General features: G+C 39.9%; 2 protein-coding genes across 3 annotated transcripts in view; one reads left to right on the top strand and one right to left on the bottom strand.

Moving 5' to 3' along the window:
• CRIM1 (cysteine rich transmembrane BMP regulator 1) overlaps positions 1-5,848 on the top strand; it is a 208,434-nt gene extending 202,586 nt beyond the window's left edge. The window contains exons 15-17 of the mRNA XM_068966792.1: positions 1,253-1,372; positions 3,854-4,041; positions 5,405-5,848. Coding sequence (XP_068822893.1) covers positions 1,253-1,372; positions 3,854-4,041; positions 5,405-5,581 — 485 coding nt within the window. The 3' untranslated portion in view covers positions 5,582-5,848. The remainder of the gene's footprint in view (positions 1-1,252; positions 1,373-3,853; positions 4,042-5,404) is intronic.
• A 3,196-nt stretch (positions 5,849-9,044) lies between these two features.
• The window catches only part of FEZ2 (fasciculation and elongation protein zeta 2), a 43,729-nt gene continuing 35,842 nt past the window's right edge, over positions 9,045-16,931 (bottom strand). For both annotated transcript variants that reach the window (XM_068973077.1, XM_068973085.1), the window contains 3 exons: positions 15,666-15,741; positions 12,779-12,844; positions 9,045-9,944 (listed from right to left, as the gene is read on the bottom strand). In XM_068973077.1, the coding sequence (XP_068829178.1) occupies positions 9,928-9,944; positions 12,779-12,844; positions 15,666-15,741 (159 nt within the window). In that variant the 3' untranslated portion in view covers positions 9,045-9,927. The remainder of the gene's footprint in view (positions 9,945-12,778; positions 12,845-15,665; positions 15,742-16,931) is intronic.

The following is a 16,931-nucleotide window of genomic DNA, read 5'->3' as shown; positions in this document are numbered from 1 at the left end:
TCTCTCAGATCTGTCTTTTTTAAGGTTCACTTCTTGAAAAACTGGTAACTTTGGGATTGCCATTGATCACTCTGAGAGAAATATTCCAACTTAGAAAAACATATTTCATGTATTCTATTTTGGTGTAAATAAGGCTGTTTATTGGGCTTCCCTGGTGGCTCAGATGGTAAAGAATCTGCCTGCAGTGCCAGAGACTTGGGTTCAGTCCCTGGGTTGGGAAGATCCCCTGGAGGAGAGCATGGCAACCCACTCCAGTATTCTTGCCTGGAGAATTCCATCAACAGAGGAGCCTGGCGGGCTACAGTCCATAGGTTCACAAAAAGACACAAGACTGAGCAACTAAGCACAGCACAGCACAAGGCTGTTTATTAGTATTTAGTATTGCCAATGTTGGGTAACCTTATTATAAAAATCAGTTAATAACATGGCAGGACTTGGCCAAGAAAAGTGTTTGATGCAGATTTCTGTCATATGTTGGAAAAAGAGGTTTCTTAAGAATTATTTCTTTTAAAAGTTGGCGAATTATTGTTAGCCAGATGAAGTTAGGAATATATTCCTGATATTTGGGGTTAACAAATGTATCATTCTTCTCAGTTTTGTTTCATGTTGTAGTATCATGTTGATCAAAGTGTCTGTATGATTGAGTTAGATAATATAAACATATTTACTCAAGTTCAGTTTCCAGCCTACATGGTTCCCGGAGTAACAGAGCAGACACGTAAGACTTAAATCAGGCAGCACCTTACGAGGTCTGCTGACGTCCATTCCTTTTGAGGGGAACAGAGTGAAGGGGAAATGAATAAAGAATGAAGGTGCTTCAACTTTTTCACTTCCTGTGACATATTTCATATAAATGATTCAACACTCATGGATTAAAGAGCAACAGTTATTAAAGTATAATTTAGCTGATGGAAAGTAAAAGAAATCCTTTCATTTCAGCCAGTGCCCATCAGCTTGCACAAATCTGTAGTCAGCAGCATTTGTTAGGAAAAAGCAGAGCTTTCGAGTTTGGTGGAGGAGTAAACTTCTCCCCCTTTTAAATGGCTGTAAAACATGTTTCCCACCCCTGCAAAGGGAGTGACTCTCGGATGTTTATGTCAGTGCAGGAACTGGATCGTTGTGTCCCCGGACATGCTGTGTTGTGTTGCGGTGAACTGAATGCACTGTCTACCTGGGTTGAGGAGAGAGAAGTCAATAAGGTGCTCCCCCCTAATCATCTCTTACAAAAAAAAAAATGTTCCCTTCTTTTTAGAAATGTACGTCCCAGAACCAACCAATGTACCCATTGAGAAGACAAATCATCGGGAGATTGACATGGAGGTCCCCCTGTGGCCCACACCTAGTGAAAACGACATCATCCATCTCCCCAGAGGTAAGTGCCAAAGTCAGCAGATACGAGCTTACTTCACTGCAGGTGCTCAGTCAGTGCACAGTGGGAGCTGCGTTCATCCTCTCTCACCACCTTCCACTTCTCTCAAATCTGTCATGTGTATGATTTACTTTTTTTTTTCTTTTAAATTTTCAAAACTTCTTTTGAGTAACCTATTAAATCACATGTCCAAGTAATCTCAAACAACTAGTCCAGGAAAGACCTGCTTGGCTGTAACATATTTAACAGCCTGGGATGATGAAGTAAGTCTTCAGATAAAATGCCCCTTTTCTGGCCCCACATGCTCACAGACTTAGTGATGATGGAAAGAAATATGTTCCTGATCATAAAAGCTTGGTATCTGGAATTTCTGAGCCATCTCTCAACTGTATGTATGTGAATAAACTTTGTAAGGAGAGTAATAATAAATTATTCACCTGCCCCTGTGGACCCTCTATCAAGCATTTATGCATTAAGATTGCCCTCTGCCTCCGGGCAGTTTTCACTCAGAGTCCAGTTTATGACTGGTATGTTGGTTTTCCCACTCATCAGGCTTTTCCATGCTTCTTTTTTTCCTGCTCTGCCCTTTTAGTTGTGTGCAATAGAGATGTTATGCTGCCTCTCAGCAGCTAAGTGGCAAAGCAGGGCCAAGTTCCTGTCAGTCTTAACCTTCTATCTAGAAGTAGATCTCTTGATCAAAATAGTGTAAGCTTGCTCTTAGCCATGACTCGGTACTGCCTCCTGTCTATTCCAAGGACATTTTCAAAACCATTGTTAAAACAGTTTTTGTTATTTCTTTTGGAAGAACTGAATTCATGGCTTGAGAGATTAACGGTCGCTTACTTTAGATGTTGTCTAAGTGTTATGCTTGGACCCAGCCAGATGACCAGAGAGCCAAATTCCTGGACCCATGTTTTGGCTCCTTATCTAACTGCTGACTGAAGGGCGCTTTCCCATTATGTGTACAGTCATTCAGTCAGTAAATATTAGTGCCTGTTCGGTGCCACATACTGCTCTGGGCGCTGAGTTTTGGCCACAAGAATAGCCCTTACTTATTATGTTGAGGACTCTGAGTTACATAGTAGTTGTGCTATAAAGACCCTCAGGAGAAATCTCGTGTGTTGGTACCAAGGAAATCTATGCTTCTCCTAAGCAACTGCTTTGTTTTCATCTTAAAGACAGTGTGAATCTTATTGATGATGTTTGTTTCCATTTTTGCTTTGGCTGCTAGAAAGCTTAAAGCTCAATTTTATGGCCTGCTTTTAGGCCGTAAAACAATTTAAAGACTAAATTTTTTTTTAACAGATCTCGATTGAAGCTTCAGTTTTCTTTCCCCAAGCCTCAATTTACTTTTCTTATATGTCATATATTCCTAAAAACACTTCCAATATCATTTATATTGTAGGAAGCTACAAGTTCATTCTTCATTATGTATTTGCACCCTGAATTCATCAATAGAATGTTTTATCTTTTTTGCATTTTTTTGATGCTGATAAATACGTTTGCTTTTTTCCCACCTCCTATAAAGTATTACCATCTATGGTGGCTAAAATGACTAGAAAGGGTATCTTCTTTCCATCCCCCCACAAACACATGGAAGTATACTAATAAAAATCTGAGTTTTAAATTAAAGACAGTATTAACATCACAAAGCTGTGCTGCTTCATGAGCTGAGTCTTCAAAATAGTTCAAAATCAGGTCCTTTTGCTTGTATGTGTTCCGCACCTCTCACTAACCTGGTCTTTCACTAACCTGATCCTGACTACAGTGGTTTACTTCAAACAAAAGAAGGACATTTTCAGAGCGCTCCTGATTGCCGTATATTTACCTTTGTGAAAGAATGGTGATTTAAAAGAACAAAAAGACCCGTCATTTATAAGAGCAAAATTAAATGTCCGTTATACAGGAAAATGATCTAACAGGCCGAGTGAATTTTTATTATGAAAAGTAAGGCATTTTTGCTTAGAGCTCAGTAAACTGAAATATCAACCAACAGACCAAGCTTTTGATCCTGGCTTGGTTTTTACAAGTGCACTACTAATTAGTCTTATCTGTTACACTAAGTGGAAGCATGCACTTTGTCCTCGCCTCCTGTTTACTAGTATAAATAAGCAGGGAGGAAAGCTGATGTTTCTGTTTCAGAATCTTAGAAGGACCATAAAGGTTAACATTAATCAAAATATTTTTTAGTCATTTTTAAAGTCTATATAAGAATCTTATTTTCTTGACTAGCTAGAATCAGTATCATCCTGCCCAGTTATTAAACCTTCTCACCCTAATATTTCCTTTTTTACATCCATCCTAAGAGTTCTGCCCTTTCATAAGAGCTCTTTGGATCCACATTAGACTTTAATCATGTTTTAGCCTTAAAGTACTGGGAAGCAATAAAACCAAGCCACTGATCTCTGTTTGCAGTGTAATTAAGATAATCCTTAAACATTCTGGTTTAGGTAATAAATGCTTGTAATATTTTTTTTCTCCCAGACGTGGGTCACCCCCAGATAGATTACAGAGATAACACCAGGCTGAACTCAGAAGATTCTTCGGTGGACTCCATTGCCTCAGTTGTGGTTCCCATAATAATAGGCCTCTCTATCATAATAGCATTCCTGTTCATCAATCAGAAGAAACAGTGGATACCACTGCTTTGCTGGTATCGAACACCAACTAAGGTATTGTCCTAACAGTTTCAACCTCTTAAACAATCAAACTAGGAAAGCCTCCATGCTTGTGTTTCCTTAGTTGCTGGATATCTGCTCTACCAGCCGAATTTTATTTTGCTCTTCATGGCCTCAAATGTACATCAGGCTGTAGTGATCAGATATATAGTACTTGCCGGCAGCTAGATCAGTCACTGAATGAATTCTCCATCATCCATCGGTTAACGAACCTGACCTTTTTCACAAGTCCAATTTCCTGAATTTAAAATTTTCAAATAGGAATCAATCCAAGGGTATTTGTTTAAGTCATTGTTGTTTATATTAGAGATTACAACTTGATCACTTGGTATTTCTCAATCATCCATCAACATAGAATTGGGAGAGGAAGAAAAAATCACAAGGGTAGAAGATAACACTCAGAAAAGGGAAAGAGGAGAGCTGAAAGCTCATGAAGATGTACAGAAGTCCAAAGGACAGGGAAACATGTCAAACGCAAACAGAAAGAAGGGTAGCGACAGATGGAGACATTGCGTGAAATAATACCAGACAGGGTGGAGAAAGGCAGATTTCGTATTGCAGAAAGAACATGTATTTACTGTCAATACAAAGGGCTTCAATCTGCCTGTTTTAAAAAGGAGGAAGGAATTCATTTACTCAAGAAAAAAGTCATACAACCTTAAGAATTGAAAACAGCCATTTTATCATCCAGATAACCCTTTCCCAGAAAATTTATCAGATGGAATAGCCTGCCTCTGATTTTTTCCAACAAATACACGAATTGCTGCTGGGTTGGGATACAGGGCTGTAGAGGACAGTCCCCACCTGCAGAGCTGGGGAAAGCGTGTGGCTGGAGACAGAGGGACTGGCCCAAACCGGGATGCTCATTCTACAGCCTGAGTGATTCAAAGTGGTCCATTTATCTTAATAGCTGCCTACCTGGTACCTTCCATTCATCCTTCAACTCTCTTAAGCACTGATCTGTACTTCAAGGATTTGAAAATAATTATGTCACTTCAGTATTTTTTCAGTTCCTTTATCTCCTCCTTGTTTGACATAATTTATTGGCATTTTACCTTTAAACACAATTTTTCAGTATCCCAGTATAGTTGGTGGGACTTCCCCAACAGTTCAGTGGTTAAAGTTCTCTGTTTCCACTACAGGAGCCACAGATTCGATCCCTGATCAGGGAACTAAGATCCGTGTGCCATGCAGCATGCCCCAACCCCCTCAAAAAGAACAGGCTATTACCCCATGTAGTCCGCTCATCCATGTACTGTGATGCTGTTATCTCACTTGAATGAGGCCTAGATATCTGTTGATTCAAGATACATAACACAGCTAATTATGGTTTTTTTCCCCCCTTCTTCTGAAATAGCCTTCTTCTTTAAATAATCAGCTGGTATCTGTGGACTGCAAGAAAGGAACCCGGGTCCAGGTGGACGGTTCCCAGAGAATGCTGAGAATCGCGGAACCAGACGCGAGATTCAGTGGCTTCTACAGCATGCAGAAACAGAACCACCTACAGGCAGACAATTTCTACCAAACAGTGTGAAGACAGGCGGCGCCAACGAGGTTCTGAAAGAAAAACGACTCAGTCTGCTTTTAAAAAAGTAAACTCGAATTCGTGCACTTGCTTAGTGGATTGTATTGGATTGTGACTTGATGTACAGCGCTGAGGACTTCCTGGGCTGGGCTCTGGCGGCAGCGGCATGCAGAGCAAGCATTCCCACTCCTCCTCAAGATGACTGACCAAGTGGTGTCTCAGAACCAAAGGTTTCAAAGTTGCTAAGATGTATTTGCTTGTAATGTAGCTGTAGAGAAACTTGGGGGCGGGGACAGTGAGTTTGGTTGGGGAGAGTGGGTGGGAGGGGGGTGGTGGTGGAAAGACACAGTTGGTCAGCTCCGCTCGGGGAGAAGTCCAGTCCAGTGGCCCAGAGGATATCTTTTCCTGTTGCTCGGAAGACTGCACTGGTTGCTGCAAAGCTCAGGCCTGAGCGAGCAGGAAAACAGGCCTTGCGATCCTTCTGCCTGTAACCACCTTAGACTACCAGACAAGAGCACCAGACCCTTTTGATAGCCATCCCAGGCCTCAAGCCACACGCTTCTTTTCTATACAGTCACAGCTGCAGTAGGCGGCGAGAAGCAGGAGGCGTGGGGTAGCCACGTTTCTCTAAAGCGGGTGATTAAGGATCTACACAGTTATACTTTTTGCTGCTTTCTTTTTTCTTCCGAGCCAATCAACCAGTTCCTAGCAGAGTCAGCAGATGATCAGGACCCGAGTCGTTTCTTGACGTGAGCACTGGAGCTTTTCTGCCGGCCACGTGGCAGAAGGGGAGGGTGAGGTCACCAGGCATTTCCAGGGCTACACTTCCTTGTCGCTTTCTTCTGTTCTGTTGTTGGTTGTTCATAGTTTTCGTTGAAGCTCTAGCTTAAAAAGAAACTTTTTAAAAAAAAAAAAGACTGTTCGGGGATATTTTTTTTTCCTTATTATATACTGAATCTACAAAATAGAAACTACTTCATTTTAATTGTATATTATTCAAGCACCTTGGTTGAAGCTCAAAAAAAAAAATTATGCCTCTTTAAACTCTAGCAATTATAGGAATATTTATGTAACTCTTATGCTTCAAAAAAACAAAAGTATTTGTGTGCGTGTGTATATAATATATATGCATATATATTTATACACATACAATTTTATGTTTTCCTGTTGAATGTATTTTTATGAGATTTTAACCAGAACAAAAACAAACAGGCATTCCATCACAAATTTTTGACTAACACAAAATCTCATTCTACCTGCAGTTTAATTGGGAAGAGAAATGTGTGTGTGAGTGTGAGTGTATGTGTGTGTATGCACACACCTTGAACAGTCAGCCCCATACCTGCCATGGAGAAGGTATTCCTTTATTAAATTTTTCCTCATTTGGATTTGCTTTCGGTTTTCAATTCGCTCACTGGCCAGAGACATCGATGGCAGTTTTAGCTGCATCACTAATCAGCTCCTGGATTTTTTTTTCTTCTTTCAAACAACTGTTTGAAACAACTACTGGAATATTGTCCATAAGAAGCTGGAAGTTTGTTGTAGTTTGCCTCAGATATAACTGACTGTATACTATAGTGTTAAACTTTTCAAACAGCTCTTAGCACTTTTATACTAATTACCCATTTGTTGCATTGATTTTTTTTTTCTTTTAAAAATGCTTGTTGTGAAAGACACAGATACCCAGTATGCTTAATGTGAAAAGAAAACGTGTTCTGTTTTGTAAAGGAACTTTCAAGTATTGTTGTAAATACTTGGACAGAGGTTGCTGAACTTTAAAAAAAATTAATTTATTATTATAATGACCTAATTTATTAATCTGAAGATTAACCATTTCTTTTGTCTTAGAATATCAAAAAAAAAGGAAAAGAAAAAGGTGTTCTAGCTGTTTGCATCAAAAAAAAAAAGATTTATTATCAAGGGGCAATATTTTTATCTATCTCCAAAATAAATTTGTTAATGATATGCTACCAAAATAGATTTACATCAGCCTGATTAGTATAAATTTTTGTTGACAATTAACCATTCCTGGCATAAAAAGTCTATCAAAAAATTGTAAATGCTTGCTTTTTGTTTTTTCAATCATGGCCATATTATGAAAATACTAACAGGATATAGGACAAGGTGTAAATTTTTTTTATTATTTTAAAGATTTGATTTATCCTGAGTGCTGTATCTATTACTCTTTTACTTTGGTTCCTGTTGTGCTCTGTAAAAGAAAAATATAATTTCCTGAAGAATAAAATAGATATATGGCACTTGGAGTGCACTGTAGTTCTACAGTTTGTTTTCTTCAAAAAACAAGGCTGTAAGAGGATTACCTGCAACTTGATTCTTGGCAGCAAATAAACACTTTGAATCCAAATCACATGATGTGGCTTTCAGAAAGATTCTGTCTGAGGTGTGAAAGATGACTCATCCTTTTAAGGTTGACAGTTCCATGAGTCTCCAGCATCACAAACAGCCTCAGTGCTTTGCTCAGAAGGCAGGCCTTTCCCAAGGAATCCTTGTGAGACAAAAAAGAGGCCTCCCCCGACCCCAGTGCCCACCGCCAAGCGTACAGCCCAGGGAGGCTGCTGTGAGGGAAATTTAAAACCTACCTGTTGTCAGTCACCAATCAAATATGCCCAGCTCATCATTAGTGTCATTCATCATGTGTAGGAAAAGAGCTGCAGTGGGAACTCTAGGGTTTACTGCTGAGGAATAATGAGGTTACCAAGCAAAATCAGGGAATCCTCATTAAAAAGGGACTTTGAGTTGATCGGAAAAAACAGCATTCTTTTCACACAGTTCAGATGCATCAACTTAAGAAGGAACTATAAACAGACTGTCGTTGAGTGGCTTCAGCAGACAGCTCTTTTGCTATTTAGTATGCCCCCTTGTATAAGACAATTTTATTGGTAAGAATCTTCATCAGTTCCAGAGCATGGGACAGACTGTTCACTTCACTATGAAGACATGAATAAAACACGGAACCATCTCCACTTCCACAAAGCCCTAGAGAAAAGCTGACATGCTATGCTGGCACCAAACTCCACAAACTGACCTGTTGCCATCTTCATGTTTTTTACTGAGCAGAGTGAGGAACACAGTGGGCTCTGTACACTCAACAAATGTTTTAAGTGGGATCTGAAGTGTCCGATGGCTAATTAGACTCTACTTACATTCATGTTGGTGATGGGAAGAGGCTGTCAGGAATGTTTCACAGACCCAGGAAAAGACGAGACTTCTGTCATTCCACAGTGGCTTATCACTATCTGTAAAATGCCCCTCCCCCGCCACACACCCCCACTAAGCATGAGGCTATTACAAGCTCATGCTCTGTGATAAGACAGTGTGTGGAACAGCAAGGGGAGGAATCCAGCTTGGTTAAGGGAAGAAAAGTTTAAAAAAAACAAAACTCAAAATTCTCAAATGTATGCTACTTTTTTTTCCAACATTTATTAAATGGAACTGACTTGATTGGAACTGGCAAAGGCATTTCATGACTAGGGATGGATCCATGAGTAGCTGTTCCTAGAATTAGTGCTTTAGGAAAACACAGGCATGAATAAGATACAATAGTAACAGGGAACAGGCACTGCTGCAGCATACGGTTTAAGCACCTTAAAAGATACCAAGGACACTTTTAAGGACACTTCTTCACAGACATGTGAAATGAAACATGGAAACCTCTAAGGTTGAACAATACAAGATTCTGAAAGTGAATGTCAGCTTAATGGTTAAAACTTGAACAATGGTGAGACACGCAGCAAGCCCTAAAATCGACCATCTCCAGGTGTTTTGATTTTGACAAAGTATTAAGCCAAGATAATGTATATTATGGTTTCCCTTCTTCCAAAAATCCCAGGTTTCAGTCTCTCTGGACAATACTGGTAGGTAATGTTTATACTGACAGTTCTCTTATTAAAAAAAAAAAATCAGTGTTGGTTCTTGCCATCACCAAAGAACAGCTACAGTATAAATCTCAATGCTTTAATCTAGCTCTTGAGTGAGTGCAGCTTAGATCTAGAAAGCCGTAAAAACTCGGACGTTCTGTCCGTTAATGAAAAATATAGCTGCGTGTGCACAGTGAACATCACTCCCCCTTACTCTACAGAGCCAGAGAAGAGTTCATAATTGTTAGTATTTAACCAAAAAAAAACTCTAGAATCCAAAATAGTGCCATGGTTCTCTCAGTTCAAGATACAAAGAATTAGAGAAGGCATGATCTAGTAATACTGAATCACAAACCCAAGTTCAAGTGTCCTGAGTTTCCGATAGCAGGAAGGTAATAGCCAGCTTTCAGAATAATGCTATAGGAATTGTAGCTTGTTGCCCACGAAGGATAAAGCTGTTCCTGAAGTGATGCTGCCCTATGTAGGACACAGAACTAGAGGAGGAGGAAGAAAAAAAACTTCTGAATAGAAATGCATATTCTGTATACATTACATAAGATGTGTATATATATATTTATATACATTTATATGTATATGTATTTTATATACATTCTATATGTATATAAAAAACACCATTAAACAAAACTAAACATTAACAGGTATCTATAGTAGCATTTTTTTTTAAGGTATCAAAGGCTATACCCAACAACGAAGTTTTCTCAAGACACACTGATTAGAATTGTCCAGAAATGAGATGCCAAGAAGTCATGTCTCTCAGGGTACTACTTAGAGATACAAACCTATAATAGCCTTGTTGGAGGCTTGTAACACAGCAGACAGCTCACTGGTGAAGTCAAAGAAGGAAGCAAGTTTCTGCATACCACTTTCTTCCTATCTTGGATCAGCACAGTGGCAACCAGAGCTACACTAGCCTTTGGTACAGCTGTTGAGGGCTGGGATAGAGCAGGCTGCACTGGCATGATTAAGCAGTGGTGAGAGAAAGAAGCTTAATAGCCCATAGCATCCACCCCATCTTAGGTCAAATGACGCCACTTTTCTACCTTCTTTCACTTGTCACCTTCACATTGAAATTAAGGTGGTATATGTAGGCAGCCAGGCTTCCCAGGTGGCTATGGGTAAAGAACCCACCTGCCAATGCAGGGAACATGAAAGACATGGGTTTGATCCCTGGGTCAGGAAGATCCCCTGGAGGAGGGCATGGCAACCCACTCCAGTATTCTTGGCTGGAGAATCCCCATGGACAGAGGCGCCTGATGGGCTACAGTCCACTGGGTCACAAAGTCAGACACGACCAAGCGACTAGCACACGCACACACACGCAACCCATAGTCACCAGTGTTAAAAACAAGGAGAAAGTCCGGCCAAGAAAGGGGATAAAGAGTTTTCCCTTGAACAGACATGACCAAGCCACACACACACAAACACATAGACACACAACCCTTAGTCACCGGCGTTAAAAACAAGGAAAAGTCCCACCAAGAAAAGGGATGAAGAGTTCTCCCTTAAACAATACCCCCTTCCCAAGTAAAGTGTTCTACTGATCCCCAAGGAAGAGAAATCACTAACTGGCTGTGGATTTCCAGAATAGGTGGAAAGAGCATTTCGAATCGCCTTCTATGCTCACCTTCCCAAGCATGTGAACACCTCTGAGTGTGTTAGCCTCCCCTCTTCATTTTCTTGGGCTATGAAGTCACTCCTTAGTCTGAACCCTAGCTCTTTCTCCACCCAGTCCTTACAATACAAAGCCAAGACCACAACACCCGCACACAACCAGCTTGTCAGCGGCTGGTACAGTTTACCTAGAGGTGGGCTGGCAGGTGGGGCGGGCAACTGGGTCACCGGGACAGGGGGCACTGGGGCGGAGGGGAAGCTTGAGGCAGGGCAGGGTCACAGTTACAGTCCTGGGTTTTCAGGGAAAAAAGTAAAAATCACTTACCCCCCCACCCCCACCCCAGAGCGCTCTGCTCTCTGGGTCACACAATTCTCCTGTGAAGTTTGATGATAAAATAGCTAGAGTGTTTGGGAAGCTGGTTCTATCCCTGGCTCTCGTGGCAGTACCCGAGCAACCCACTCCAATTGAAACTTAAGACATGTTCTTTATGCGCATCTCATTCCTGATTCACGTCTATAAAGAACAAACCTCAGAGCGATCCAGCTTTCATGCCAGTGCTAGCACAACACAAAAGCAGACAGAGAGGTCAGGCTTTTGTTTTCAGAAAATTGAGAACGCAACAGGAAGAGAAAGCCCTCCATCAGAAAACACAGCTTACTGAACAACACGATCGTGTCAATTTAGTCTTCCCTAAGCCCCCTGTTAACCCGTGATCCTTATGTACTATTCGCTTTGTGCTAGTGCCTCCTCTATCAAGCTGTGATTGAGGAACAGTCCCGTCTGAGTTACTGAACAATTTCTGTTCAGTGAGCAGCTCCTGATGGAGAAGAGTGAGAACCCAGAGAAGAAAAGCAGGACCCGAGGAGAGCACTGCTCTCCGACTTGGACCAAGCACCACAGGGTGCAGCCTACGCTGCCCTGAAAATCTGCCACCTGGAAAACGTACTTTCAAAGAAATCATTCCATTCAAAAGCATTAGCTTTGCCGAGAATTAAGTAAGATCTTCAGTCCCTCTATTATCCAAATTTAGTTCTTTCCTCGGCAAAGTAGGTGATGTCATTTAAGTCTCACACAATCTTCTTTGCCGCATCACTGTTCCCATCCTGTGTGATCCTGACCTTTCGTAAGGTCTACGGTTCATTCTTCACTGCCCTCAGTTTGTGCACATCCATTCTTTTTCTCTTTCTCCCTACCTGCCCTGTCCCTTACCCAATCCCGTCCACAGTCCCTTTGAGATGGTTAACTGATCTGAATGTTCCGGCTTTCATCTGTCCTTCTCCTTCTATTGTCCCCAAGATGGCAGAGGCCACCTTTCTCAAATCCTCCCAGAGTTAACACCCAAGACTCACATAATTATTGCAATATCTCCATAATATTTCCTCCACTGCCTTCCTCGATGTTTATAATTTAGCTGTGAAAATTATTTCCAGCCCAGGACCTCAAAAACTAAATTTTATATAACCATGCTTTATTATGTTGGTAGCATAAGTAAGTTACATATCTATCCTCATGCTGCAAAATACAATAAAGAAAAGTTGCACATTTAGAAGTTACTTTTTAATCTATTAGCAAGATGATACATTTATTGACTAATCAAAACTTCCCAACTACTGCACATACACTATTCTAAAACTCACCTTTTTACCCCAATATGAAGTAAAAATCTTAAAAAAAGAAAAAAGAAAAAAAACTCACCTTTCAGTATATAGTCTGTTAACAAGCTTGGAACTTTTTCACTATCCTCTTTCATGGCACGAAGAACTATAAAATAAAAGGAAAAAGAAAACAATGATTTCAAATTCAGACAGTCTCTCTCATTCTAGCCTTAGTCTTAATTATATGGTATAACCAATTCATGCAAATTGATTATCTTCTGGATGAAAGACTACAACTGCAAATGGACAAGAATTTATTATAGCTGAATAAGTCCTCATTCAGGTAAGAACACTGCAGCTACCTGAGAGCTATTCCCTTGATTTAAAATTTCTAAACACTGAGGCAGGAAAGAGGAACTGGGTTTATTACACAGAGGCTCAGTTTTGTCTTCATAAATACTGGCAAGCAAGTTACCCAAATGTGCGCTTCTATGAGCTCTGGGAAGGAGAACCTCAGTGCTGAGGTCTCCTAAGCTGGAGAAACTCTTAGAAAAAATGAAGAGTTAGCTGCACTATCCAAGGAGCATTATCTGTCAGCCTTCTCAGAAACTTTTAAAGAAAAGAATAAAATGAAGAACAGACTTCCATAAAACCAGCACCCTGCCAGGCTGCCTGCTCCTTAAAATGACAGAGGGACCTGGGTGAGTCAGCCTTATTCTAAAGAGAATCCTTGACAATTTGATCTCTAAGCAAAGACATAACAGAAGACACAGATACTATCATAGTGGATAAAAAGCATGTAGACCACCTGGGTTCAGATAAACCCACGAAGAATACTGTCCTTTCACAGTGACTGCCAACTCAGACCCTCTCCGGAGCATCCTCACTGTTCTCCCCCAGATGTATGACAAGACAACCCAGGGCAACTGTCAAGTCAGCCTTCCTGGGTTTAAAGCCTGGCTCGGCCACTTCCTAGCAGTAGGACTGTGAGCAAGTGACTTAACCACCCAGTTCCTCATCTGTGAAGGGAGAATAATAATTAGACTTGTCTCCCAGGGTTCTTGTGAGTATGAAGTTACCCATTTAGACCCGAAGGACTTCAAGTAGTGTCTGGCACATAATACACATTATGTAAGCATGACCATCATTACCCCCATAACTAACAATGTTCTGATTCTTATCACAACTATTACTGCACCTCCAATAGCTTTTATGAGGAAGGCTACATATCTAAACACTGATTGTCTCCACAGGGCTTCCCCTGCAGTATATCTACAGGTAGGAACGGCAGAGGCTCAGATTCTCCCCCAAATTTTCAAGAGACAAACTCTTTTAAACGCTCATAGTAAAGGCCATCCTTCCATCTACTATACTGATATAGTATATAGTAAATTAACTTGGATACTCATTCACACACTGTACATACGCTCGCTCACCCCAAATTCCAAGTTGTGTCAGTTTACAAAGACATCATCTAAGACTCTGTGCCTTGGGCATTTTGATGTGGGAATTATGTGGACTTTGGTTTGGCCAAGTATGTGCTTGTCCTTGATCTGAGAAGCTGAGATTTCTCAGTATTCCTGGCTTCTAGGTAGTATTTCTGTTCCCTTCTTAGAGAAATACTTATGTTCAGTATTTCTGTTTTCAATCATATTTTGATTTATTTTCAGTTCTACATAAAATCACACAGCAAAAGCACAGTAGACTGGGAATTACAAGAGATGGCTCTGTAATTAGCCACTCTCCTAGTGGAAGCACAGAGTCTTAACCACTGGACCACCAGGGAATCCCTGCTATGTGGCCTTGGACACTTGTAACTTCTTCCTGAAACATAGAGGACTGGCCGCCCACGTAATCCGTGATTTCTTTTAGACAGACTGGCATCACAGAAGCTTGAAATGTTTTGAAGTTTTGTTCAAAGTAAAGAATATGTCAATCCTAAAATTCCAATAAAAAATTCATTAATTCTAAAAAAAAAAAAAAAGCTTCAGTTAGTAGGCAGGCTGCTTGCAAATCACACACTTCTTTCCTCAAGCTCCCTCTACCTATGCCTCCATAGCCCTAAGTTCCAAAATCCAGATCATCATTAATATCCACTCATGTGATGTTCTCTCATATGGCTCCCTCTTTAACTTACAGTCACCACGAACATTTATGATTAGAAAAAACCTAATAGGTGAGCAAATTCAATCCTTTCAAGAAAAACAAGGCCAAGTGATTGACTTGTACCAAATTATACATAATCTATTTACTATGAGATAAATAGAGCAAATATGTTAATCCTAATTTTTCACTGTGACCAACAGAAATGCCTGTAAATAACAGGGAGAGAACCAGAATTTAGGGCTCATTTATAGCTATTACAGACACACATTACAGTGAATGTCTCTTAAGTCTAACAAATTATTTTAAAATGCAAGCCCACTGAAGGTGGAGTATTTTTGTCTGCTTTGTTCACTGAAGTATCCCAAGTGCCCAGAACAGAATGGCCCAGGGTAGGCCTTCAGTAAATGCTTGCTTAGTGAATAGGTACTTAAAATATTATTATCAGTTTATTTTCTGCCTGTGACTACCTACCTTCGTCTCTGGGTTCCTAAGAAAGGAGTGTTTTAGGCTGCACTTCTAAGTCATTCCTACTGAGATACTGTCAGTCATATTAATATAAGATCCATGAAGCACTTATTTTACTGAATATTCTTAAACATACCATAGGTGATGGAAAATTAAGTTACATTTTTTTCCCCAAAAAAGTTCAGCTTGTAAATGTTTCAAAAGTTAAGAAAAACAGGAAAAATACAAATCAGCTCTAGAGTGAGAGTTGGATTTAATGTCACAGCCATTTACGTTTTCCTTCTCGAAAGAATAAATGATGAGATCCATCATACGCTACCCTAAATTGACAAAATAAAACAGCAGCAACAATTAAAATAACTGTTCAGAATCAGCAAAAGTAAATAAGGTAACAGTTTAATTTCATCTTTGCTTACTTTTTGTTAATATCTGAAGATCTTCAACAGATGGCGGTCCATTTTTTTTCTCATAAGGAATGACTGTTGTCAAGTACTGCCAAGTTAAAAAAAAAAGTCACTTGAATCTGCATTCCCTTCTCTGTAAAAATGTGATATAGTTACTAGAAGGTTTGTTTTATAACATGAAACATGAGCCACTTTAACAATGAACACAGGTATCTTACTATCTCAGCCAGAGCTCATTTTTTTTACCCACCTCTATTTCATACAAGCCCATTGTTTACATAAATATCTACTTTTTCTCCTTTCAGTTACTGAAAATTTCACAGAAGGAGGTGTGGGAGGGTGATCTGCCCAATTTGTTCATTGTTAAAGTGAAGTCTTATCTAACATTCTCCTTGCATGTTTCAACACATTTTTGAAATGATAATTTAAACGCAACTACATAACCATTCTGCATAACAAAATAGTTCCCAGCAGTTAAATGATTCTGTTTCAGACCATTTTTTCCTGGTTGAACAATACAGTCACATGGGTAACTTGACAATTTTAAAAATGCATTCCAGCTTTCTCCAACAGCTAAAAAAGAAAAACTCAAGTAATTTTAGAGATGTATTACTGTTATTTTAAATTATTGTGTAAGTAGTTATAAATGCATAAAGGTATTCAAGGAAAAGAGAAAAGTGAAAGGAGAGATGGGCCTAATGAATAATGAAAATTCATGTCTGATATCGAGACAAACTATCTGGTTCACTATTTCAAGGCTCACAAGTATCACTAATGTTCTGTAACTATGTCCCATGACAGCATAATCTAAAAATCACTGTCCAGATTCTCTTCTGACCACCCCACCAAAAAAAAATGTATAGCTCAATGTATTCTGCATGTGTTTATCTAGAGATCTACTGGTTTGTATTTTTTAACTTGGAATCTCCAGGTGCACCCATTATTTAGCCCCAGTCCTGACTCTCAGCTCTATTCCTAATCCTCTTTGATCAATTTTATCCCATGCATAATCAAAAAACAAAATAGAACTGCTTAACAATAACTGCTTACAATAAATTAGTCAATATTTAAGAAACTTAATTTCCACCATCTTTTTGGTGTAGGCCTCTCCAAGGTGATGCCAGGGTTGTATAACTGAAAACGTTTCTTTGTAAAGAATACAGAGGAAGCCAGAAACATGTCTTCTGGGGCATCACTAATAGCGTGCAAGTCAAGCCACTTGAAGGAGGACCAGGAAGCCACGTGTTGGCATGCATGCTGTCTGACCATACTTTCAGG

Source organism: Capricornis sumatraensis, chromosome 1 (genome assembly GCF_032405125.1).
Source record: "Capricornis sumatraensis isolate serow.1 chromosome 1, serow.2, whole genome shotgun sequence".
In the NCBI taxonomy this organism is placed as follows: Eukaryota; Metazoa; Chordata; class Mammalia; order Artiodactyla; family Bovidae; genus Capricornis; species Capricornis sumatraensis.
This window is presented reverse-complemented; position numbering and strand designations above follow the sequence as displayed.